The sequence below is a fragment of the Uloborus diversus genome, chromosome 9 (assembly GCF_026930045.1).
Source record: "Uloborus diversus isolate 005 chromosome 9, Udiv.v.3.1, whole genome shotgun sequence".
Classification (NCBI taxonomy): domain Eukaryota; kingdom Metazoa; phylum Arthropoda; class Arachnida; order Araneae; family Uloboridae; genus Uloborus; species Uloborus diversus.
Genome location: NC_072739.1, coordinates 127,828,343 through 127,856,002, shown reverse-complemented (window position 1 = coordinate 127,856,002; position 27,660 = coordinate 127,828,343). Strand labels below are relative to the sequence as shown.

Here is a 27,660-nt window from a genome sequence, read left to right as displayed (position 1 = left end):
CATTAGACAGTGACTTCAGTGCCCCCTATAGTTCGTTGGAGTTGCGAATCAAAGCATAACAGTTAATCTCATATTTAATTAATAGTTACTTGAATAAAATAAAAAACTTTTAGCGTTACGCACGGGGAATTTTTTCGAGAATCACCCTAATGACTTAAAAATTCAATTGCCCAATTTTTGAAGAAAAATTTAGCATTAAGGGTGTATCGCCCACCAAACCTGCCCCCCCCCCGCACCTCCTTTGACCTCCCCCCCCCACTTTTTGGGGGCTCCAGCCGCCTATGCAAATAGGAATGTTTTGGTGTTTTATAATAATAAATAATAATTAGTAGCAAGCAAGATTTACCAAGGTACATAATAAAGTCTATTTAATTATCAATTTAACGACAAATAGTTAATGTGATAGACTGAGATAAGAGCCAGGACACCCTCTCAAACAGAACCTTGATTACGCCACTGCAAACTAGAGTCCCTAGGGACTCTACTGCAAACTATTGATAAAATACTAAGGGTTCTACGAAACCAGTGAGCATTTAAAAGGGTTCCACTGATCAAAGAAATTAAGAAACGCTGCTCAAGCGGAATTCCTCAATTTCGTCCTCAAGAATTTCGGGGAAAACAGCGGCGGTCGGCACACTACTCTTTTTAGGCACTATACTTTCGTGTAAGTCCCTGCTTAGACATTTCTTCCATTTTCAATTTTAAATTAATTGTAATAGTACTACATCTGGCAACATTACAAATTTGGAAAGAAGCTAAACAATAGTAAATATGCGCGCAGCCGCAAACGATTTTATACTGATTACCATGCGCAGTTGCAAACGTCATTTCGTGATTTCGTTAGAATGTGTATGAAAGTTGCGTAAGGGATGTGTCATCAGTGATTTTAAATGTTTTTTTTAATTGAATTTTAGTCTACTAATTAGTAAATAATTTCCAGTGTGAGAATGGAAAATTCAAATAGAATGAAAGAACTCCAGCAAAAGCTCCAATACTATAAAAGTAGGATTTTCTGAAAACTTCAACTTCGTATTATGCCTTATTTTACTGAAACTGCCTTATTTTTACTCAAAAGAAATTTACAATCCATGTTAGTTTTACATAAGTTGAATCAATTAACGTAAACTGATGCTTCAAGCGGTGACTGTTGAATTTAAATGCTCTAGTATTTTCAGTGAATTTCAATTAACAATTTTTTATCAAAATGCATGTTTATGTATTACTGTGCTTGCCCTATATATTGGCGTGTAATTGGATTCCCCTCCTCTCCATACATTTACACAAGACAGAAAAGAACTGTTTCTTAGAAAAACTTCATTTCAGACGATTTCCGATAAAAATCGAAAAGATTTGGCTTCGGGATGCACTCGATTTTTTTCCTTAATATTCTCATAACCACGTTTTAAAAGCTTTTATTTGGGCCAACAACTCTAGTGAAAAAACCTATTAACTCTATATTGAAGCTTTGCAAAAATGGTAATTGAACATTTTCTTGTGATATAAACCTCCAAATGCTAATGTACGTGCAATAAGGGGAGGTGGGGTACGTTGGTCCCCTTTTTTACTAATCATTTTTTATTTCATCAAAAAATTAGCTGATCAGTTCGATTTTCTGCAATAAGTTTCACTATACACTCCTCAACCCACATATTTTTTTTTATAAGTGTTGAATTGATAAACTTTTTTTTATATTTATTTTCCCTACTAGCAAAATTTCTTGCATCAACCTTGACAGATCTTGATATTATACTGACGGCGTCAATATTGACGTGTTTCATACTGCATCAAGATTAAAAAGCAATATTACAATAATAACACGTATGCAACATTGCATTCATCTTAAAATATCAGTATTGATATTACCTTACATAACAACATTGCATACATGTTGATGCCTCAAGATGATATTGATTCCATGTTGTCGCCATCAAGGTAACTAGTACGCAATAGAACAGGTGGACCTTCATTGATACTTGCGCATGCACACAGTTCTTTCTACACAGCGTCCGTTGCATTTCTGGCACATCTTCCTGCTTCGATTCAGTCCGATTTTTTTTTTGCATGTCAACCTTTATGCAATACTGAGGCAAGATATTTTTTACGGAGACTTACGAGTCTAACACCTAGTAAGCAAAATATCTTTCCTCAGTATTGCATAAAGGTTGACATGCAAGAAAAATCATCTTGCATGAATGCTGCCTGCATGAATGCTGCCTCAATCTTGTTATGTTACTCCATTTATGCTGTCAGCAGGCTACCACAATATTGACTGACAAGGTGTATGCAGCATAATATCAGGAAAATATCAAGGTAGGCTGCTTTTGTAATATTGCATACGTATTGATATGACAGGCTAAAATCAAGGTCTAGGCAAGATGATCTTGCTTTTGTAATCTTGCATACATATTGATATGACAGGATAATATCAAGATGTTGTCATGACAGCATGAAATCAAGGTCTAGGCAAGATGATCTTGCTTTTGTAATATTGCATACGTACTGATATGACAGGAAAATGTCAGGATACATTGACATGACAGTATGAAATCAGCACGTTTGCAAGGTTTTTTATCTATTTATTTATTTGTATTATTTTCACTTTAAAACTCAAGAATTAAATTTCATTCTTCAATTATTTCTGTTATTCTTCAAGATAGTTTTCTAGTCTAAGAATATTTTCTTAAAGCTGACATCTGATCAGACATTCATATAAAGGTATTAATAATACTCGCAATTTAGTTTAAAAAATGAAAGTTTCTTCGTTTTGTGTAATACTTGATAATTGCGGAGGTTTTTATAGCACATTTAAGAGTAAAGATAGCAAAATAATAAATGAAGAAATTAATACAATAAAGTACATTTCCAAATGGATGTCAGCATTGAAAATATCCCATGGACAAAATATATGAATTTATCTTAAAGAATAACATAAATAACCATTGAATAAAATTAATCTTACTCGTGAGATTGAAGTGATAATACGAAATTCTGGGCTTCATGTCCTTTGTTTCAAAGTCTAGGGACGAAAAAGTTATTTTCGGCCATTTCTAACATTGATCGCACATCGTCTGCGATATGTCTTGTTTGGTACTATATTAATAAACAAATGCAGTTATCAGTTATTCATAAGTTATTCCCAGACTTAGATAAAATGAAAAACTTTCTGCAAACACAAATCCTATTTGGGAAATTTTCTGCAAATAATTATTTTGCCTGACTCACCTTGAATAAAAAATTTAATTTGTATTCAAATATGAAAGAGACAAAAAAAAAAGTGCTTTAAATCATTTATTTTTTTCTACAGTAACATATATAGTTAGTTCTTACTTTTCACCAACTGAAGAAAACTGCCGAAACCATTATTTTTTTTACACATGTGCTTCGAAAGGCTTTTGGAGAAAGACTTCAACAGAAATAAACTCTGGGATTTTCTTAAAAATTCCATTAAAAAAAATTAAATCAACGTTAGCAGTTTGAAAAAAAATTTCTGCAGAGCCAAAAAGTTTCTGCGAACGCCGTTCGCGCGTTCGTCTATATTATGCAAGACTGGTTATTCCTAATGTGAAACAATACTATTCCACACTTATAACTAAGCAACCAACTTAACGAAGCCTAAAAGAATGCAACGCCACGTGCAGCTCCTCTCTGAACCGACTGAATCGAATAAGGTCGAAGGAGGAAGAGGTGCCAGCAGTGCGAGGGACGCTAGGTAGAAAGAAGTGTGCGCATGCGCAAGTATCAACGAAGGTCCACCTGTTCTATTGTGTACTAATTACCTTGACGGCGACAGCATGAAATCAATATCATCTTGACGGCGTCAACATGTATATACAATGTTGTTATTGTAAGGTAATATCAATATAGTAGAAGACCGTTATAACGCCGACCTGTATAATGCAATTCTCTATAAACTGCATTACTTTTCAGAAGTAAACAATAGGTTTTGAAGATAAAAAAAATCCCTCTGTTTTGCTTTGCAAAAATAAAAATTGTTAGGCAAATTAAATTTTGAAAGTTTTTCATCTTTCCATCTTATTTCAAAGCTTTTAAATTGAAAATTAGTACTCATAGTAAACAGAAAATGCCAGATGGCTCTTGAAAATGCAGCTGTTATGCAAACCATGAAGCTAGCAGAAGTGCAGGATTTTGATTGTGGAACATATTTATTTGTGAATAAATAATTGTAATATTGGTGCTTTAATACTCATTGCAGATAAAACTCATTCTGAAGTGCTAATATATAGATATATTCTGAATAATAGTTTCAAAATTTGTGAAATGATCTATATAATGCAAAAACATGTATAACGCAAAAGCTCTGGTCCCAATTTGTGCGTTATAACGGTCTTCTAGTATTGATATTTTTAGATGAATGCAATGTTGCATATGTGTCTTTATTGTAATATTGCTTTTTAATCTTTATGCAAGCTTTATGCAGTATGATACACGTCAATATTGACGCCGTCAGTATAATATCAAGATCTGTCAAGGTTGATGCAAGAAGTTTTGCTAGTAGGGTTGTTGTTTCCGTGTAAAACAAAAACTCATCCCCGTAAAATAAAATAAAAGTGTCAAATCTTAAACCGCGTATAATCGAAACCGTGTAAAATAAACTCGCGTAAAACAAGGATCTACTGTAGTTTGTTTTCATTATTGTCCGTTTTTTACCCTAAGCGTCCATTTTTTGAGATTCCATTTTTTTCTGTTTATTTTAGTTTGATGCTGAAGTTTTATTTTTAAATTTCCTGCCCCCCCCCCTTTTTTTTTCTTCTAGGGCAGTTCCTGTTATCAACTTTTCTGAGAAAATTACGAAGCGCAGCTTTTTTAGAGATTTTTTTATAGCCGTTTTTGCTGTAATTAGTGTTGAATAAAACGGTAATAGTCGGATAATACAGTAGAGAACCATTTATCCAGGATGTTGTGGACCATTGCTATCCCAGATATCTGAATTTCTGAGTTTTCTGGATCGCTAAAAATCACCTGTTGCCAATTAATTATGAGACCATGATAAAAAGTAATGCTTCTTAAAAAATACGAAAAACTGTTCAGTAATGCTAATAAATAAGAAAGTATTTAAAAGTTTTATTTGAAAGAACCGAAGTATCATGATATTTTCGATATTATTTTTTTCAACTACGGTATTTTCAGTGTAAAAATAGTAATATTGTTTATTTATTATTAAAAGTAACCAAAAAGTTATGTACTATATTTTTATGATGTATTAATACATCATTAATATAACACAGTAATATAGTATTCCTTTTTTATTTTACATTCATAAAATGATAAATAATGTAACAGTTTTAATTCATACCTATTTAAAGTGCCTAAATAAATATTAAACATTGGCTAGAGGAAAAGAAAATGTCTTATGACTGCCGAGAGCTTTGTATATTTTTTATTTCTGAATCGTATAATTGTAAAAGTAGCTAACAGAAGAAAAATGAGTGAAACTCAGCTGATATTAAATAAACTCCATTAAAATTGATAGAAATGTAAAATGAAACATTAGATATAAATTTTTAAAAAAAACTTAATTTTAAGTCTATATTTGTAATTATAATATAAGGAAATAAAGAATGATTTGAGGATGCATTTACTATTTTGAAGACTTTAGTTTGTGGTAATTGAAAATACCCAATATATATCAAAGTATCGGATATTTTCGAAAACAGTATGATATTTTCGAACTCTGGAATAAAGTTGTGGAAAAGTCTGAATTTTGATTGTCATCGTTCGGGAATATATTTTGGAAATGTTGCCCGGTGTGTCAAATGACTCCTTAACTTAGAAGTTTGTTTTTGCACTAAATTCCCAGATTATACATGAGTAATACTATATTTGTAAAGAAATTGTTTATGCTCTTTAAGATAGTTAGAAAAAATGCTCACTTTTAAAGAAATTGTCGAAAATGCTTACTTTTAAAAAGGCAAGAAAATCGAACAAAAAGTTACCAGTTTTCTGGTTTACCGGTGTTCTTGATCTCAAATAAAAAAATTCTGTATTGTATATTAAATAAATTTCACAAAAGAATGTCAGTGTTTCTTTTTTTTAATTATTAAAATTTTAGACAAAAACCAGGTAAGATTCCAAATAGTTGAATACTAAGGCAGTGCTTCTCAACCTTTTTTACTTCGCGGCACACTTAAGAAATTTCTAGATCAACGAGGCACACTGAACTTAATTTCGAAGTGGTAATATAGAAATGTTTTTATCATTCACTGGTAAAAAGACGGGGGGGGGGGGGGGGAATTTTTTCGTTTGAATAAAACAATTATAACAAACGTTTAAATTTATTTAGAAAGCAGAAATATTTCGAATGTATTGAGGTTGATAATGAACAACATAACTATAGCTATTTACAGAAAATTGTGCTTCATATGTTTCAAAGCATTTCTGTCAACCATGTCATAAAAGTGTACACTGCAATTAAAAAATTTATCAAATAATATTTCAATAAGAAAGCAAGCAAGAAATTAAAACCTAGCTCCTAACTTCCGTTTGACACTAATTTTTGCAAAGACGTTTGATGTTGGGCTCTATACTGGAAAGAGCTACACGTTCTTGATCCAGGCTCTTTAGAGATGATCACTTACTGTTTTTTTATAAGTGCGAGGGCTGAGAGGCTGAGTTCGCAAAGCTATGTAGTTGAAAATGGTAGCAGCACATCAATAGCAAGACAAGAGATGGTGGGATACTCATTTTTAACAAACAACCAAAATTCGTCCTGAGTCACTTCGCTCAACTTAAGTGTATAAGAGTACGGTCGCTCTTGAGGTCCATAAGTTATTCTCAGGCCTTCAAAGAAAGGTCTTTGACTGATGCATCCGCAGATGAAGAGAATTGATCGCAAATCCAGTCATAATGTTCCATGTTACTATTCTTGAAATACCGTAAACCGGGGTTACTTTAGACTGACGGGGTAACTTTATAAAAACCTGTTTTTTATTTTTGAACCGTTCTGGCGAGCTTAATTTTACAATTGGCAACCCCCTGGTGGTCTCAGGGTTTCAAGAATCACTTTTCAGAGTGCGCTGACATCACCAATTGATTGAAACAGTAAAATGGTTTTGGCAACACTGATTTATGTGTTATCCGTGATATCAGCTATTCTCAGTTTGTTGTCCTAACCTCTTCTGGCGCCACCAACTGAGTAACCTTTTGAATTCGGGTGAGTTATTTTCTGATTACACAACTATTTAAGATGATTTTGTCTTTTTATTATTTCTGTAACTCAATTCTACGATTTAATAGGAATTAAAACATAAAACAACACAAGTTGAAGGGGTAACTTTGATACATGGGGAATTATGAACATGGCCATGAGGTTTCACTGAGAATGCACTGTTTTCAGTTGACTTGAAGCCATAGATCACAGACTGCTGTGAGTGCACCTTGGATAAGGTTCACGATAAGAGAAAGATCTCATGTGCCTCATTTATTTTTAAAAGTTTGTGATTCCTGTGCCTTATTCTTAATTTCTTTTCGAGCGTTTAATTTTTGAATGCATTCTTTTCAAGTTCTAGTTCAAGTTCTATTTGATTCTAATCGAGTGAAGTTACCTTGATATTTTTTTTATTGTCGAAATGAAGAAAAACATTACGGTGGCTGTGGTTTTACATTTAAAAAACACGCTCGATGTGATTTCAAGCTTTTTTCAACTGATGTTTTATAATAAAAGAAGTTTCCTATGAATTTCACTCTTTTTAGTTTGATTCAAACCTCATTCCTGCTAGATGAGCATGTTTAGAGTGGTAGGAACCACTCTACGTGAGTTAAGAACCATTTTTCATTTAAAACCAGCTTTTTAAACCCCAAAAAATGGAAAAAATGAATTTTGTTATTAAAAAAAACTTATGCTATCTTCTGGATGGAGTAACTTTATTAAAAACCACCGAACAGTCGTTTTATATGGAGAAAACACTTTGTTACAAAGTAACCCCGAATAATGAGGGTAACATTAATTTAAACAAAAATGACCCCCTCCCTCCCTATTCAATATATCGAAGAATTTCAAACGGCAATTTAAAACTGAGATGTTAAGTATCGTTTGGTTCAAGAATTGTTGAAATATCTTGAAAAATGAGGGTGCTACAATACGAAATATGCGAAACCTGTATCAAAGTAACCATGGTTTACTGTAGTGCTTAAACGTGTCCTGAAGTATGACTAAATGTTCTGCCACCACATTCAGCAGCTTTTCTTCCATGCCATTTTCTTCACATACCATGTTGACCGTCCATTTGAACATGTCAATGAGCCACGAACTACTTCTCTCCACAGCTGAATTTTTGATTTGAACCCGTTTGGCTTGTCCATACATGTAACCCAAATTCCCCCCTTGTCCTTGCATTTTCCGCTTCAATTCGTTAAGGTTTACGAAAATGTCAGCATGTACGTTAGTTTTTCCAGCCAATATTTGTCTTGCAACAAACTGGCGTACTGCATTTCGTTTTTTAAAATCAAAACGTACTTCGTCCCTCAATTCAAAAATTCTTGATAGTACCGCACCACATGAAAGTCGGCGAATCTCTGTATGAAGAAGTAGAGAGTGGTGATCTGCCCCCATTTCTTCACAAAGTACGGAGAAAAGGCGAGGATTACGTGGCCTCGAAATTCATGACTTCAGCTCTTCTGGTAAGTTCTGCCATGAGAGCTTCACGATGGAGGAAACAGTGTATGGTTTTAATTTCTATTTTACTAAGTCTCAGAACCAAGCTTTGAGAAACTAGGATAAAAATAAATTAGTATCGGAACTGAAAAAGAGGAAAACAAAAGCTAAATGTGGGGTTAAAATTTCTGGGGGAGGGGAGACGATACTCCCGTTTGCGAAAAATTTAGAAAACATTCTGTATAATTAGTTGATTTCCTGGAAATTAAAATCCGTTTTCAAAAACTGAAAGTAATAGGATCACAAGAAGTTTAAAAGAGATGGGACAGCAAATCCCGCCTCTACGCTTGTTGGGTATGTCTTATTGCACATGATCGACAGGGTAAATTGAGAAGTTACAGAACGATACAAACGCTATTTGGTCGTAACTTTAAAATAACATACGTCAAGGCTCTTTCTTTTTATATAACTACGAAAATACTGCGGCACACCGGGTTCCTTGTCGCGGCGCACCAGTGTGCCGCGGCACACCGGTTGCGAAAGCCCTGTACTAAGGGAAATTCTTACAACATTTTCAACTTCCATAAAAGTCAATCGACTTATTTTGAACCTTATTTAGAGGACTAATTTTTTCACTTAATACAAGTGTGTACAATAGTTTTTATTTGATTTTGCTTGCTAGAGGAGTGGTACCCAACATTTTTCTAACCAAGGGCTACTCCTTACATTAAAATACTTCTTGCAAATTAGATCACACATAAAATTTTCAAATTTTTTGAAATAACGTAGAAAAATATGTAAAAGGATTAAAAGTTAAAAACCAATAATTAAATGCATCTGATTTTCAGAAAGCAGTTTCTGAATATTTGGCTCAAAATTCGTAACATTGTCAATAATCATGCCTTTTGATTTGTAATAAAACCAAAATTTAGAGCCGCCAGTCTGTTGAGCATCACTGCATTAGAGGATTGTTTAGCGAAGACAGTCATGTATTTAAACATACGGCCCAGGTCTTGAATTTTTTGACCCCCTGCTAAAAATCAGATTCTCTGACTGCCAACTGGATTGCTTCCTTTCTTCCAAACATAATGCAAATATAAACTTAGCGCTTGCTAAAAAAAACAAAAACACATTTTCATATCTTTCTTAATGTCTCAGTTTGTTTCATCTCCACTTGAAAATAAAATTCATATTTCATCTGTGATATCTTTAAGAAATAAGTACAGAGCAGCTATTTTTTTTTAACCTCCGTAAAATTTAAAAACCACATAACAGTCGGACCTCCATATATCGAAGTAGCAAATTGCCAGAAAAAAATTCGATATATAGAAATTTGGATATATAGAAATAATCTTATTTTATCATAAATCAACTACAGTTGAACCCTTATATATTGAACTTCCACATATCAAAACTTTCTATATATCGAAATCCCAGCAAATTTCTTTGTTCATTACATAGAAAAAAATTTTCTATATATTGAAATTTATTTCGAGACATTTGTAGGTTTTTTTCCACTTTAGACTTTGTCTCATGAAAAATGAAGGTTAGCAGAAAAAATTATGATCACTAAAGGTTGCTACAAAACTCATAAGGAATCTGAGGTTCAGGGGTGACAAACATTACAATTAACTAATTAAAATTAAAACTAATTTTTGTGCTTGAAACCCAACTTCTAATTTAAACGAGCATTGGATTAAATGAAAGTTACTAATTAAAAATTTAACAGAAGTTACATTTTTGCTCCTTCATACACCTTCATTCTTCGACAATTCAACTTGAACCGCCACATTAGGGGATTTTCGTTTTAACAATGCAATCGAGAGAAAAGTAAAAAATTAATCTACTTAACTTGAATGATTTTTACTGAAGCTAAAAATACTAGGAATGATAATCAACAGACAATAGGGATAACTTGAAACTGATTTTAGTGTTACTGGTTGCAACTAAGAGTTGAAATAAACTTGAGGGAATGTAAGAACTCCAGAACGGAACAACAACCCTATCTACACACCCCTAAGCCCCAGATTCCTTATGAGTTTCGTAGCAACCTTTAGTGATCATAATTTTTTCTGCTAACCTTCATTTTTCATGAGACAAAGTCTAAAGTGGAAAAAAAACCTACGAATGTTTTGAAATAAATTTCAATATATAGAAAAAAATTTTCTATGTAATGAACAAAGAAATTTGCTTCGATTTCGATATATAGAAAATTTCGATATGTGGAAGTTCAATATATTAGGGTTCGACTGTAGTTGATTTTTAGAACATTGCAGTTCCTTCGTCCTAATAAAGCAGTTAGGGGAGAGGGGGACATAATGCGAGATAAGATTGAGTATTATTGAACTTAATAGTAGTTTAAGCATTTTAGATTAGATTTTAAAAAGATTAAGTTGACTGTTATGCATGCTTCCTCTCTAGGATCACACATTTTTGTCTTTTTTTAAAAATTATTTTTTATTTGAGCAAAAAAGGGAAAATGCATTGCTTTATTTTCGCTATTGAGCTAGTGTTTTCACATTTTGCGAAAAATGCGACCATAGCGGAAACTTTGTTATAGTAATTTAAACACATTAGCTCTTTTTTTTTTTTTTTTTTTTTTTTTTTTTTTTTTTTTTTTTGCGAATGTGCAAGAGGAGTCAAGCAAAGGGATGTCTTTTCATCCACAATCTCATTTCTTTTGCATTTAAAAAGGCGTCCTTGTAACATCAAAACACTTTTCTGCAACTTTGTGCAATAAAACATTTTATGCATAATGGTATTTATTCAATTCCTAAACAGTCCTAAAAACCAGGGGCTTGGAACATACACAACTGTATTTGAGTAATGAAATATTAAAGCATATTTTCTGAAAGTGTTTAAATATATGAGTTAAATTTTGCAATGAAATTATGTGTTAGGTGGAATTTTTTTTAAACTTGATATTTTGTTATGCCTTTTACATTTTGCATTTTTTTTACAGCATTGATAAAAGATTATGAAAAGACAAAGCAAGAGTTGAATGCTATAGCAATGGACAAGCCCAAGTTTTCACCTCCCACACAGAAGCAAAATGTTCTTGATGTTTCACGAAAATGGCAAACTCAACAGACATATAATTATTCTAATGTGTCAAAATTTAATAGTAAATATGTTTTGAACAGAACAAAAGGAATCTCATCACAACCAAATATTCCATTTCAAAATAATGCAAGTGTACAGTATAAAAATGCAAAAACTACTCTAATAAACAAAATCAATTCGCCTAAAAATAGTTTTAGGGTACAGTATAAAAATTCTAAAACTACTCTTATAAACAAAATTAATTTTCCAAAAAATAATTTGCAGGTACGGGTACAGTTTAAAAATCCTAAAACTCTTATTAACAAAATTAGTTCTCCAAAAAATGAATTGAGGGTTCAGTTCAAAAATCCTAAAACAACTCTCATTAATAAAGTTAGTGCTCCAAAAAATGAATTGGGGGTACAGTTTAAAAATCCTCAAGCTACTCCCCTTAATAAAATTATTTCTCCAAAAAATGCTTTATGCAGTGCTCCAGCACAGCCATTGATCCATGAAAGAAATTTAGGATTAAAGTTGAATATTCTCTCCCCTAAATGTACTACAGAGCCTTTTGCAAAAAATTCTGATAACCCAACTGAAACTACTAAAAAAGTGGATTCAGTTGTTAAAGTAAGCCCTGGGCCTTCAAAAGTTGCAGATGTGCCCAAGATGTCCCAAACCTGTAATATTAGAGAAAAAACTTTGAGTCTAGATACAAACTTGGAAAAATGTTCAAGTAAACCTCTTAGTGCATACTCACAGATTTTGAATGATATTATATCTCTCACAAAGGAATTGAAGCAATCTACAAAAGACAGTGATTCTTGTAAAAGTCTAAAAAGCTCAATTCTTACCAAAGCTGGGAGTTCTGTTGGAAAACATCTTTTACCAGAGAAGGGAAAAGTGTCTGATCTAACTATTTCAAGCAATTTAAAAGTTGTGAATAAATTCTGTATGGCTAAACTTCGAAAAAGTAACCCAGTGGGTGATTTAAAAGCTGCAAAATTGAGAGAAATTAGGAATTTAGAAATTAAAAATGTGAGCAATAAAGCTGGCGCAGGATCTTTTGTTACTGTTTCTTTGGGGTCAAATTTGCACAATCTTCCATCAACTTCATTATCGAAAACCAATGATGATGTAAAAACAAGAAGAAATTCAAATAGGAAAATATTTTCTTCTCAGTACAAAGTTGTAAATAAAAACAGTGGATCACATGTTAAGCTTTCAGCTCTGAAATTGGTAAAAACTAAAGCAGTCGATTCGAAAGCTATGTCAGCAGAAAAGCTACGTCTTCAAAAGCTACATCTGCAGAAAATACATCAGATTAGTCAATGTTCACCAAAACTAAGAAATGTCTTGAATACAAAATATAAAATTATCAACAAAACTAGTAGAAATTCTATATCAAAAGCATCCATTCAGTCAGGTTCTAGTAAAAAGATTTGTAATGTTGATAAAATGGTAAATAATTCATCTAATGTTCAGAGCCCATCTTTTAAATTGGGAATTAAAATGCCAAATATGAAGGCATGTAAAGTTGTTAATGTTACACCCATTTTTAAACTTACCCATAATGTAAAAAATAAAACAAATGTTCATGTTTCACATCATAAAAATTCAATTAAAAGACCTAGAGTTTTAAATTCCAAATATAAAGTAGTTAACAAATTATCCACCCCAAAACAAAGTATCTTTATAAATAAATCAATTTTTCAAATTAATAGTCAGAAGAAATCAGATAGAGTTCAAAGATTTGTTGCAGACAGACTGTCTCATATTCATCGAAATTCAACTCATAAACCAGTTTTGCTGAAGAGATTATATAAAAGCAAAAACAAAATTATAAATAAAAATTCCAGCCCAGTTACTCAAACTGCAAAAATGATAAAAACAAAATATGTTGCATTATACAAACAAAGGTCATTGCCATCACATAAGCAGTTTGTAGGGCCAAGACATAAAATGTCTAAAGGTATGTGTTTTGCATTATGTTCTTTTAATTTGTGTGCATAAATATAAATTTTTAATCAAGAATATTGAGCAATCATCGTTTTCACAGCTCAGATACTTGTATTGTTTTTTGTTCTTACCTTTTACCATCCCATAGCAAGAGATTGGAAATATCTCAAAGGCCACTTGAAAAAATATGTTTCATTTAGGGTGGGTTTACATTTGTGTGCTCTTTGCAAATTTTAAGCATAATCAGTACAATGTCTGCAGACAAGTTGCAACATTTTGCTTCAACATCCAAAGCTTTTCGTGGTTTCATTACCTTCTGCATTGCTGATAATGAAATACAATGAATGCATTAAGCCGTTCTTGTATTTATCACCTTAAATGGAATTAAAATGTAAAATGTCTATAGAGTTTCTGGATTTTTTTTTCATAACTTCATTCCTTCAATTACTTTTTTTAAAATATTTTTCAGCATTATTCCAAACCAATAACACTTGTAACCTTTATAAAAGTTGCGTCCATTTACTGCAGCAAAATGGAAAGGACCAAATAAAAGTTGTGTAATAGCCTTAACTTTGTTATAAAAAGTTAAATATTACACAGTAAACAGTGAAGCGGATTTGAAGCTACTATGTTATAGTCGTTAAAATACATATATACATAAGTTTGCTGTATACAGTTTTGCTATAAACAGGCACTACTGTATTATACATAGGCAAACTGGAATTTTTATTAGCTCTTTTCACATTTTTTCTACTAGTGCTACATTCTGAATGTTTTTGACATCAATGTATTTGTTGTAATATCCTTTAAATTCTTATTTATGTTTTTAAATATTTATTATTTAGGCCATCACTTAAGACCCTATTATAGTAAGCCAAGACATACTAAACATGGATATTATTCTGCTGCATTTTATAATCCACATGCAATAAGGTAAAAAAAAAAAAAAAAAAAAAATAATGAATTTTGTTATTTTTTGCTTGTATTTGATTTTAATTTCTTTGAAAATAATTATAAATGCAGGTTTTTAAGCACAAATCGATATTCAAAGATAAATATGAAGGTGAAGAAAAGTTCCTTATACAAAAGAAGATTCACGCCTGGTGAGTGAAATATTTTGATTGTTTAATCAAATATTCTTTCTTTTTGGAAGGAATATTCAGGATAATTTACTGTTATTATTTTTAAATTAATCTAGTTGGTTATGAAAATTTAATAATTTGGTTAGCACAATAGTACAGCTAACTCCCGATTATCCAGTCTTTCATGCGTTTGATTTCTTTTTTTTTTTTTTTTTTTTGGTGGCAATGATTTACTGAGTTTAGCAAAATGCATCATTTTAACATCACAAGTGCAAAAATTATTTTTAGGCTCATATTTCTTTCTTCTCCCTCCATTCCAATGACATCAAACCTTTCAAGGTCATGGAAACTTAACTAGTTAGAACTATTTTTAAACCCTACCTTCCCCATGCTTATCAACTCTAGTAAACTAACTAATTTTGCATGAAATACACCGCCAGCTCAGCCCTGGCTATAAGGCGGTAACTTACTGAACATAACTAGTTTTGTTTGAAAACATTCCCCTTCCCTCCTCTATACATTTTTGTCGTAACCTAATCTGTATCCCCATCTATTTCAGTTAATCTGCTTGCACAATCTGATAAGGTATGTGTAATCCATTTGTAATGATGAGCGATTATCTTATAGATTTTATGAGGCTTTTTATTTAGGATGTCAGGGGGGAGTAATTGCCTCCTCCCCTGACTTTTGGAATCCAATGTATGTGGGCTTGATTTTTGGTGTATTTTGGTACAATTTACATTGAGTATACACCCTCCTTCCCCCTCGAGAAATTCGAAATGACGTGCCTGGCTCTATTTGCTATCCTTTTTAGCTCTAGCGTAAACATATGTTTGAGTGCTAGTGATCTGTGTAGCTATTCTTTAAACTGAAATCATTTTTTCCCTATTTTGTAGGTAATACCCAATATTTGTAATCTAGTTGCCGTTCCAACATATCTCATGGATACTCGGGAGTTTATTGTAGAAAAAAGTAACTTACGTGTACTACTTCATTTCAGTTACTTTAAATATAGTGTACTAATGTATCAAGTAATTCTCATGCATTTCAAATGTGTCTGAATAATTTATAAAATGTAAAAAAAAAATATTTAGACAAAATTTTAATTTTTGATGAATCATAATAATTTTAAACTATTTAAATAATGATTAAATTCACCAATTTTTATCACCAAACCCTTTTTGAACAAACTTATTTTTATTCTTGAGAAATTTATCTAGTGCTATAAATTGCTTTCAATTACCTGAAAAATTTTTGTATTTTAGCCAGGTATGGTTATAGGAGTAAATTTGCATCAGGTTATGGAAAAACTTTCTATAAAAATTCAAAGTTTGTTGCTCCAGTTTCCCAACTTTTAGCAAGGTAAAGTTTTCTATTCTTATCTTGAGACAGTGTTGATAAATTTGAGTTGATATCTACTATGTTGATAAATTTGAAATTGTCTCTCTCAAATGTAAGTTTTTGTTAGAATTCTATTATTTTGTCCAATATTGACTGATTTTTAAAAATAATTCTTTTTAACTTACAGTCGAGTCTTGCATCGTAGTATAAATCAAGCTGTCATCAAAAGTACAAGAAAAAATTCAACGAAGGTTAATACTTACTGCATGTTTTATAATCGGTTTGGCAAATGTAATAAAGGAATAAAATGTTCTTTTATTCATGATCCCAGCAAAATTGCTGTCTGTACAAGGTAAGGACTACAGCTGTATTTATTTTGTGATAGTGTTTAAATTACTAGGACATGTTGAACTATTTAATTACTTAGAATATGTATTGAATTTATGCTGTTAGCTCACCAGTTTTTTGTCCATTGCTTAATTATAACCATAAAGCTAGAATAGTCAGAACAAACAACGTAAGTAAAAGCACAAATTTGTAAATTACAGCAGACACGTGTTTCGGCGTTACAGGGAACGCCTTTTTCAATGCAAAAAATATTGAGCTTATGGATGAAAAGACATCCGACAAAAGCCAAGAGCAGATAAGCATGCAGCTTAAAAGATAAAAACAGCGGATTAGCCAAACACCAATGACAAAGTTATAAACCGATCAGGAACCAATAGGAATGCAAGCAAAGGCCAGGAGCTTTCTCTTAGGTACGAACCCAGAAAGAAAGAATTCAAAGTGGAATCTCCTGTTTTTTTTTTCTTCGAAGGTTGGCTAGTATGCTTGTGAGTAAAGAAGCATATTCTACTTGTATTCTAGAGCTCAATGGTTATAATAAGAGATGATTTTGGCAAGTTAATTTTTAAAGTTACAGAGCAAAGATTAATTTAGAATTTTAAATTACAATTGCATAGTAGGGCAATGAAAAGTGAATATTGAAAAAGTTTTATCAATTTTTTTAAGTTATGTTTCCTTTAGATGGAAACTTTAAAAGTTCTCCTCCTGTGTCTTCATTCATAATCAACAATGTTTTGCTTACAAATGTAAAATTCTTGTTAGATAGACCTTTTCTTATTTTATTTGTTGAATAACTTCCAATATTGCTTTTAAGAAACACTAATTATATTTATAAAATCTTTGAAAGAAGGTACTTTTCTTTCCACATTTAGTGAATATGGGGTTATAAAAATGTGCAAACTTAAAAACAGTACACTAGAGCCTCGTTTATCTAGATCTCCGGAGTATCCCCCCTCAAATTTGTAGCCTTTTTAAAAAAAATATGCTTGCATAGATAGTTTTAAATTATGATAGAAAAAACATAACTATCAAGTATATTTGCCTTTTATTTTGATTAAGTACAGCGCTTGCATAGATTGTACAGTAAATTATGGTAGTTAAACACCACTGTAGATGAATTATAATCAGGACCCGCATTTAGCATTCGCCACTGCAGCAAAAGCCGTAAAATCGTAAAATAGGCAAAACAAACACTGATTTTGTGAAAAGAAAATTCTCCAAAATTTCCATAGATAAAGAATATCTTAATCCTCAACATTATGTCAAGCGATAGATTCCACTAGAAAATGAAACCTTGCCAAACAAGTGTGTTATTTATCTAAGTGTATGTTGCATTTTTAAACAGAAGTAAGTGTTTGCATTTTATACTTTCTAAAATTTTACTTTGTTCTTGGCTATGACTTTTCAAATTCGGCCAATGTTTTTAAATTTGGCTAATTTACTAGCTAACAACTTGAAATTGTGCTAGCATGAACCCTGATAATGATCAAGGGTTTGGGTGATTGTTCTTTATTCAAACATCATACATGCATTTTAATGAAATTACATGTATGATGTTTACATACAGGAAAGCTACGAACAAAACTTGTTTGGTTACTTGTTTAGTCACTTGTTTACTCGCGCAAGTTGTGTAGATCTAAAAATCAGTAAATAGTATCAATCTGAAAATCAGGTTTCAAATACTCGGGGGTTCAGTGATATTGGAAAACTTTATATCATTGCAAAGGTGAGGGAAGAAAGAACTGTTGATTGTCTAGAAATAGATATTTCACTTGTTAAGCTAAAATGGGAACAGTTACCTACATTCAGTTAAACATCACCAGAATTTTTTTTTTTTTTTTTTTTGGAATATGTGAAAGACTGCCGGTAATCGAGAGTTTATTGTTCTTGGGATTGTCCATTTTCTACCATCCGGATTGTCTTTGGTCCTGGTTAGTGCAGATAAACAAGGTTCTACTGTATGTAATTAGAAATATCAAACTGATTAAGTTTACTTAATTGTTGAAGTTGTTGTTACAAGTTGAAATTCCTTTTTAAACATCACTTACAAAGCTCATTTCTTCTCAGTATCTGATTCTCGCAATTTCATCAAAACAATGAAGATTTATTACATGAGAAGTGAGAATTTAATCTATTTGAATACCTAGTGAACGGAAATATTCATATGTTGCTTTCTTGTACCAATTTAAACTTATATTTATTTTATCTACTTTTGCAGATGAATTTATAACCATATTAACTTGTTAAAAACTTTTATATACATTTTAGATTCTTGCGAGGGACATGTAAAAGTGAAAGTTGCCCCTTTTCACATGAAATCAGCCCGGGCAAAATGGCTCTTTGCACTTACTATTTGCTGGGCTCATGCAAAAATGATAAGTGCCCATATAGGCACGAATCATTATCCCCCAATTCTGACTTATGTAAGGAATTTGTCCAAGGATACTGCTCTAAAGGAAGAAAGGTAAATATATGATCAGCTATAGAGATCGACATCAAGTTTTTTCAAAATTTTTTTGAACTTAAAAATTTAAGGAACCATGCATTTTTCTGAAAATTTTAAAGTTTCATCACTCTCCTCTAAAAAATCAGAAGATCTTATGCTGACTGTAAATAAGGATTGAAGATAAAATTTTGTTTATTTCGTTATGCTAAATTGTATTTCTCACAAACAGAAAATCAAATTTTTATCATAATTTGCAAACAAGCAATCAACATTACTTAATAATAGTAATAATACATAATAGGGCTGTAAAAAAAAATTTAAACTACAAAATTGCTCAATTTTAATCTTATAAAAAAGTTTATAACTTTAAAATTTTCCAAATAGCAATGAAAATTACTGATGTGTTTAAAAGTTACATGGAACTCCTTTTTTGCGAAAAAAAATCTGTAAGTTCTATAGATTATTTCTGTTGAATTTAGAGATTTTTTTTTTCAAATAAAAAACATAAGTAATGTGTATGTTAAAACTTTTAAGCTCTAAAGTGTATAGATTATTAAATAGTTAAATATTTAAAACAAGTTGCGTAGCTGCAAAGCAGTACTCCATTTCCCTTGAAGTTTGTCTGATTTTATTTGTGCACTCCAAAAATCCGATTTTAGAATGGCGTTTACAAATTTTGGTGCCAATTTAACTTTGAGTGCTTGGAATGTTTCAAAGCTTGTAGCTTGCTGAAAAATGTACCTACTTTATGGAAAAAGTTTAATTTCATGGTATTTTGTCTGTTCTTTTCAAATGTTATTTTATGTGTAGATATTCCCAGGATTTTCAGAGATCGGTCTTAATCTCTGATTTTTTTTTTTTTTTTTTTTGGCTCAGTTTTCTTTTCTTTTCTTTTTTTTTTTTTTGCCATAACTAGGTTAAAAATTGGACACAATGGGTGGTTCTATGCTCCACTTGGACTTTTCTAACAGCCTCTTTCCTTGGCAGATTAGGTCGAATTCACCCTGCATATGGGAAAGGGGAACACATGTTTACACTTTTGATTTAGAATACAAAGCATAAAATACGCTTGTAGGGCATTAAACATATCTCTGTATGTATGCGAGTACAATCAAAATAAAATATTTGAAATATGTTTCATGGTGTCTGAAGAATGGCCACCCTGTATAAAATCTGCTAGTAATTTTGTAAAATATCAACTTAATCAAGATTTTCGGTAAAAAATTAAAGCAATTCAGTTTTCTGGAAAAAATTGTGCTTTTGCTGATAAGAAGGGTGATACAAAACAGCCTAAAAGTGTTGTGAACCCTATAAACATAAGTCTTTGAGAAATGACAGAGATGTGTATGTAAATAATGCAAGGAAACAGTGAGGCATACATGATAGTCATTTTAGTTTACCATACTAAGAAACGGAAAAATGTTTTACTGTTTTTTAACTGCCTTTAATCCTGTACCTCAGAGCCAGACTAGCTTGAGTTCAAAATTACAACTTTTTCCATTTATTAGTGCATTGCATTTAGAATCCTATTCCACATCGAGCCGTATGAACGTGATCCTAAAAAAGAAAATCCTTTGTTCTGATTTACCAAAACTGCACGAGTCCAGTCTTTTGTGTGCAGCAAGCGATCATTTTCCCGCTCTCCTGCAAATAGTGGTTTTGTGATTTACATTAGTCTGGCTCTGAGATACAGAGTTTTCTTTAGAACTTTTGGACTTGCAAAACGTTATTTCAACATATTTGAAACTTAATATGCTACAAAGAGTTATTTCAAAGTAGTTAACACACAATGCGCTCCTGCACAATGCAGTGCTCATTTGTTTTAAGTTTATTTTTTTATATAGGGTAACACCCCAGTAATTGGCAGGTTACCAGCGATTGGCACTTCCAACAAAAATGTCCTAAAATAAGATTTGTATACAATCTTTTAAAAGTAGAAGGCTATATACCAACTGAATGTACATTTACTTTAAAGATTATAACTTCAATTCATGTTAAAAAATGGTAGCAGTGCATAAGAAAGAGAAACAATTGTTGCTTGTGTCAAATCCGCTATTTTTGTTGCAAAGGCTTCTTCTCTGGCTTAAGGGAAGCATGCACATCAATCTATTGAAATCTGAATTAAAATACATTTTAAATTTTTGTTGTCAAAAGCTTTGTTTTGTTGAAAGGTGTTACTTTGAGTGGGTAGAAATATATTTGTGTCCCTTTTTGGATTTTTGAAATAATGATGAATGCCATTTAGTAGTGCTTCAGTTTTGCTAGTCTCCAGTGATTGGCACATTTGCCTGCAAACACTGTTGTGCAATATGTCACCAGTTTGATTTCTGATACTTTTTCAGCAACTATATTATATGGTTTCTACTATTCATTTGAATCCTGCAGAATACACTGTTAAATTTTTAGGAGAAACAGTAAAAAAACAATAACATATGTTTGGCCATCGGTCAGATATTGCGACTGTAGAGAATCGGTTTATTTTTTATAGTCATTTGGAATCATCGGGTCAATGTTCCTTTTTCTGTGGAAATATCTGTATTCCGTAAAATTGAAACTGCATACCTAATGATATTTTTTTCCATGCAATGCTCTGAATTTATTTTTATTTCTCTCAAATACTTTTTCAACGCCAAAATGTGGGATTTAACATTAATGTGTAAAATTATCTTTAATTATGTGCTCTAATTACTTTAAATTAACATTAATTATATATGCTTCTTATGATGATAAAAAATTTTTATGTAATCTAAAAATGAAATATAAAGTGATTTTTCAGTTATTAACATGTGCCAATTACTGGATCATAAGGTGTCATACACTGGGGTATCAGGTGTCAATTACTGGTGATTTTGGTAACTTTATATATATATATATATATGTATTAGGGTGTCCCAAGAAAATGAAAGTCTTTTTTTTAAAATGCATACCCTCTTATTTTTTTCCTTTTATAACAAAACCATTGTAAAAAAAAGTTTCATGCAATTTGAAGCAAAGTAACCCGTGCCGACTTGCGCCTAAAGGCCTCAACGTGCATATAGCACGTGTATTCATAAGCAAGCGAACGCTGGCGAAGCGATACTTTGTGAAGCTCAAAACAGCTGTAAATAGTGCACAGAAAACAAATGAAAACAGAAAAACATATGTTGAGAGGGGGGGGGCTTATCCGTGGCAATTTGCAAACCGTCAAACGTGTCGATACGAATACATTACTGACAGCGAGCGCAGTCTAGTCCTTCCATAGAGAACGAAACATGGCAGTGGAATTTCAAAGTTCGAAAAAAAGAGATATTTTTAATATAAGTCGTAAAACACCAAATTACGGACTTGAAACTTTCCTCTAACGGACAAATTCTGTCTGTTTTGTTTTATAACATTTGAGAAGTAAATTTAACCATCAGTGAAAGTGCAAATCTCGCTATTCAGGAATGCATCATCTTTTGGGAAAAGGCACGCATTTCCCCCAAATCGTTGCCAAATTGTGTGAATATACTTAAAAACCTGTATCAAAGTTGTAGAGACTTTTAAAAAAATGCAAAGAAACTGCAAGAGTATTCAGGCAGAGTCAACAAGAATTTGAGAATAATTTAATCAATTTATTCAATATTGCACATGCTTCTTCTATTTAAAAATCTGGCCGTCAAAGAGGAAAGGGCTCGACTTTGAGCTGTCAAAGAAGAAAACAGGCGCATGAAATACGATTACGCTTCAACATCCTCGGAATTGTATGAACCTGTACAAGAAGATTCCTCTTCGAGCTCTAGTAAAAATATTAATTCAGAAGATTTCCCTGAAACATATAAATCAGTACCTGGAACAAGTACATCAGAACCTGGAACAAGTTTATTAGAACCTAGAACAAGTATATCAGAACCTGGAACAAGTATTCCAGAACCTGGAACAAGTAGATATGTAATGAGGAGCGATTTTATTACTTCAAAGTCAGTTGCTGCATTGGACAGGTGTCCAAGTATACGAGATTATGTGTTTATTCTTGAAGCTACTATTGATGCACTTGGGTGTAACATTGATAAATCTTCAATTCAAAGAATTCGAACCGAAAAGTGGAAGGAGTACGAGGAAAGAATAAAAATTGGTTTTCAGTACACGGTATACCATATGTAGTGAATTTACCTCGGATATGAAACTGTTGTCTGCTTTGAGTGCTCAAAAATCAAAAGAAGATCGCTTATCTATAGTTATTTCATATGGATGTGATGAACAACTCATTGCTGAGTCTAAACTGGATAATTCTACAGGAAAAGAACAAACATAGGCTGTTCGAAAGGGAGTTTTAGATTGGAATCTCTAAGACAAAGTTCAAAACTCTCTGTTGTGATACTACAGCTTCCAAAACAGATCCTTTAAGTGGTTATTGCGCTATTCTTGAGTAAAAATTTGATAGAGAAATGCTTTTCTTTGCTTGCCGCCGTCAAACATATGAACTGATCTATTCCACTAAAATACACTGCTATGGAGGAGCTGCGGAGTTGTTCCGAACTTGTACCCTAACTTGGAAAATTTGCTTGACTTTTACTGTGCTGAACTAACTAATATTACGGTCAGGGATGACTATCGAGAGTTGATAGAACTGCGTATCATATTCTTAGGTGGAGATACTGGAAATGAATTTAAAATAAGATCACCGGGAGCCATGCACCAAGTTCGATGGATGGCTCGAGCGATTTACTCCCTAAAACTATTACTATTTAGTTCACAACTAAAATTAGATACGAAGGAAATTGAAGCATTGTTTGATGTTTGCTTGTTTGTAGTGACAATATACGTGGAAACATGGCTTCAATGCATTTTGGCAGTCAAAGCACCCAACAAAGATTTGTGCTTCTTGAAAAAAGTGTAAGATAATGTAGACCCAATTATCTCAAAAGCTGCTCTATAAAACTTTATCCAGCTTTTACGGTATGGTCAATAATATTTCATTCCTTGATGGGGACAAAGACGGTCTCAATGCTTAGAGCAGTAAACGATGTAGCTGAAAGGGCGGTAAAAATGATGCAGGACTTTCATGGTTTGCTAACAGCTGATGAGGAACAAAAACTAATTGTGTTACCTTGCGTTCAAGAGCACCAGAAGTTCTATCCTGACTGCAAAAAGCAAACATTGAAATAAAAATATGTACAGTAATGTTTCTTGTAGTCTAATATTGTTGCAAATATCTGCATCAAATAAATCGATGTCGCGTGTAGTAAGGAAATATACAGTTAGCAATCTTTCCACTGTAGTCGCTGTACAGGATTTCAGGTCCAACTTTGACCTCAAGTCGGCACGGGTTCCCGTTATTTTATCGCAATAAAACTTTTTTCTCACGTTTCTGAGGTGAAATGGAAAAAATTTGGAGGGTATGCGTATTCGATTTCACAAATTTTTTTTTCGCCATTATATCTTGGGACACCCTAATATATATATATATATATATATATATATATTATAAACATTTCAATTCGAATATTTTTGATTTTAGTGAACTAAATAGATGCACAGATGTTCATTCTTTAAGACAAAAATATTTGCAAGTGAATATTTTTTTTCTAAGTAATGAAAACAGAGATAAGTTTAAAGACAAACTCTTAAAGTGCCAATTACTGGGGTAGTTACCCTAATTTATTAGATTTTAAACAATTAGAGAAATTGTCTATACCTTAATCTAAATCCCAATTGAAGTAGTGAGAAGCAAAGGGATGTAAGTGCCAAAAATAAAAATTTGGAGACAACCAGTACAAATGGTAGGTGGACCTCTCCTCTGTCTTGGGGCAAGATATAGTACTAGTGGCCCTAGTAGATGCTGTTACACAGCATGATTTAGAAACACTTTTCAATGAATGTCTACCTACGACCAGAGCTTTAAGCAAGTTTTACTCAAAGCTTGAAAATGTCCACTTGCATCCCTTTGCTTCTCACTGCTTTAATTGTACATTTTTATATTTGAAAAATAATTTTGAATTTTTATTCAAGTTTTTTAATTCCATTTTTTATGTACTTTTTCAGTGTGATAAAGCTCATATTCTTATTTGTCCTCATTATGCAAAGGGCGAGTGTGATAAGGGAGATAAATGTCTCTTCCCTCATCCTCCTCAAAAAGCTAAAAAGAGCAGGTATGTAACCTCTTTCTTTTATTTCGACAGAATTGTTTTGACATAATAATGCATAACAAGGAAGGACTTAAAACTAAGACAATTGATTTTTTATGGGTCCGATGGAAAAAAAACAGGATTACAAGCCTTTTTTTTCTTCAGTATTACAAGAAAACAAGCAACCTGAATCCGAAAAAAGCAAATCACTTGTATTTAGTACATACAACCAGCATGACCTTTAGACCAATTTTTGAACTATTATTACCGGAATTCATAATTTGAATGTACCTTACAAAGCTTCACTTGGTCTTAAGGATATTTTTGGTTTTTAAAAAAAGTGAGATCTTTTTTTTTTCTTTTGCACTTCAATATTAATGTTGCGATACTTCAAAGTTTTGAATTTTGAAAGTACAGTGCTGTGCAAATTAATTGGGACAAGCAGGAAAATTTAAAAATTATTCATAAAGCTGTTTATTTATTTATTATCTATACATTAATAATTGATATGTCCACCTTTTGCTTTAATCACGGCTCTTACTCTCTTTGACATCGAACTGACTAGTCTTTCACACATTTCTTTTACTTCTGGATCGCGAAACCACACTTTAATCACACTCTCTATTAACTTCACTTTGGTTGTACAATCCATTCTCCTCATTCTTGCTTTGCATATTGCCCATAAGTTTTCTATTGGGTTCAGATCTGGTGAGTTGCCCGGCCACTCAAGCAATGACAACTTTTCTGAAGCGAAAAAGCTTTTGGTCAGCTTGGAATTGTGACAGGGTGCCAGGTCCTGCTGAAACACACAGTCGCCTTCCGGGAACCTCCTCCGCAGTGTTGGGATGAGTTTTTCTTGTAATACTTTGATGTATTTCTCACTATTCATCATCCCTTCGATGGGATGAAGGGTTTCTGGCCCTGAGGCAGTGAAACAGCCCCCAAACATCACTTTTGGGGGGTGCTTGGGGGCTTGCTGGATGTGTCCTGGTCGAAGAGGCTCTCCAGTTGTGTGACGAAGGACACTTGCTTTGTATCCATGCACTTCGAAGTGAGTCTCGTCAGAAAAAATAACTTTTTTCCACTGTTCCACAGTCCAATCTTTATGTTTTTGTGCCCACTTGAATCTTTTTTTCTTCATTTCACTTGTCAGGAGCTGTTTTTTGATTGGGCGTCGCGCACGACGACCACGCTCAAGAAGGCGGCGACGAACTGTAGACTCATCTACCTCCACGCCATGGTCAGCGATGGCTCTTGTAATATCGCCACTGGTCTTTTTAGAGTCCATGACACTCATTCTGTGGATCAGAGCATCATCTCTTGGTGTGGTCTTACGTTTCCGTCCGCAGCGCCCTTTCTTGGATGCCTCCACTGACCCCGTTGTTTCATTGAGTTTTATAATCCGTGAAACACTTGATTTTCCAACCCCAACAGCCTCTGCTATCTTCCTAACTGTAAAAGAGGTGTTTTCACTAAGTGCGATTATTTTTGCTCTTTTGCGTGAGGTAATATCCATTATAACTGAAAAATAAAAAAATACTGAAAATCGCTTTAAAGTCCTGCAATTCGCAGAGAAAGAAGAAACACATGTGAACACAACCAAACTTTATTAATCAATGTCCAACTGACGAATTGGTCGTACTCAAAAAAAAAAAAAAAAGAGAAGTTCAGACAAGTAGAAGACAGTTTTGGGCAGGTTGAGACTTGCAAGTTGCAGTAACAAGGATCCAAAGTCCTAGTCCCAACTAATTTGCACAGCACTGTATTTCCTAAGTGATGATGTTCGCTAGAGTAGATTATTTTTTTCTTTTTTGTTCTGGCTCAAACAGTTTGCTGTATATTAGTAATAAACTATTTTAGCTGTATAACATATTTATGATTAATTTTTATAAATGAAAACTTAATTAAATTCAATTATGTGGTCTTTTATTTTAAAGTTAGAAATAGAAATAATTTTGCTCTATTAAGCAGAAAAACTGCAATTATATTGTACTAACTTTAAATTGATTTAGTGGAAACTCTCAAAAAAAAAAGTTTTTGCTTGGCAAATTTTAAAGTTTAAACTATTATGTATTGGGAACAATTATGCACATTTATATTTTTATATTTAAAGCCCACAAGATGTTAAAGAGGTCACAAATGCGAATGCATCAGAGGAGCAATTCTTGGAAAATGTCAGCCGTTATTTCCAGACATTCACAGAAGAATCAGTACAAAGTCATTCCTCTAAGCCATCTGAAAATTGTCAAAGTGTTTTAGTTCGGAGATCGCGACTTTTACCTGAACAGCCGTCTTTCATCCCTCTATCGCAATCAGTGGGGACACTGGATGGTATATGAAGCATTTGAGTTTATATCATATTCAGTTTTAAAGGTAGAGCATTTTTACTAAATACAGTCCTTATCAGTTTTAGATCTATCGTAATTGTTTCCAGCTCTGGATTTTAAATCCTGCAATATCAACATATTTTTATTTCAGGATAGATCTTTTTTTCCCTTTCCAGTTTTTAAATAATTCTAATTAACTTGTAAAGTTAGTTTTTTGTTGCTCGGTTTTCTGGCTCATCTGTTGCTATAAATTTAATAACATATCAGTTTTATTTTTTTAAATTTATTTTGATGTCAAGGTAAAAAGTATTTATTTTAATGTTCTTGGTTATTGAACTCATCAAAATGTGTATAGTCTTTTTACAGGAAGAAAATATTTCCAACATCTGCGAAATTGTATGAAAATAATTTATTAATAAAG

At 32.5% G+C, this 27,660-nt stretch overlaps 1 protein-coding gene across 1 annotated transcript; it reads left to right on the top strand.

Moving 5' to 3' along the window:
• Window positions 1–835: 835 nt before the first annotated feature.
• Window positions 836–27,660, top strand: LOC129229397 (uncharacterized). The gene is made up of 9 exons (XM_054863696.1): window positions 836–1,002; window positions 11,574–13,625; window positions 14,458–14,545; window positions 14,636–14,715; window positions 15,960–16,056; window positions 16,223–16,387; window positions 18,649–18,844; window positions 24,830–24,936; window positions 27,026–27,660. The coding sequence occupies exons 1-9, from the start codon at window positions 948–950 to the stop codon at window positions 27,249–27,251; spliced, it is 3,066 nt and encodes a 1,021-aa protein (XP_054719671.1). The 5' UTR covers window positions 836–947; the 3' UTR covers window positions 27,252–27,660.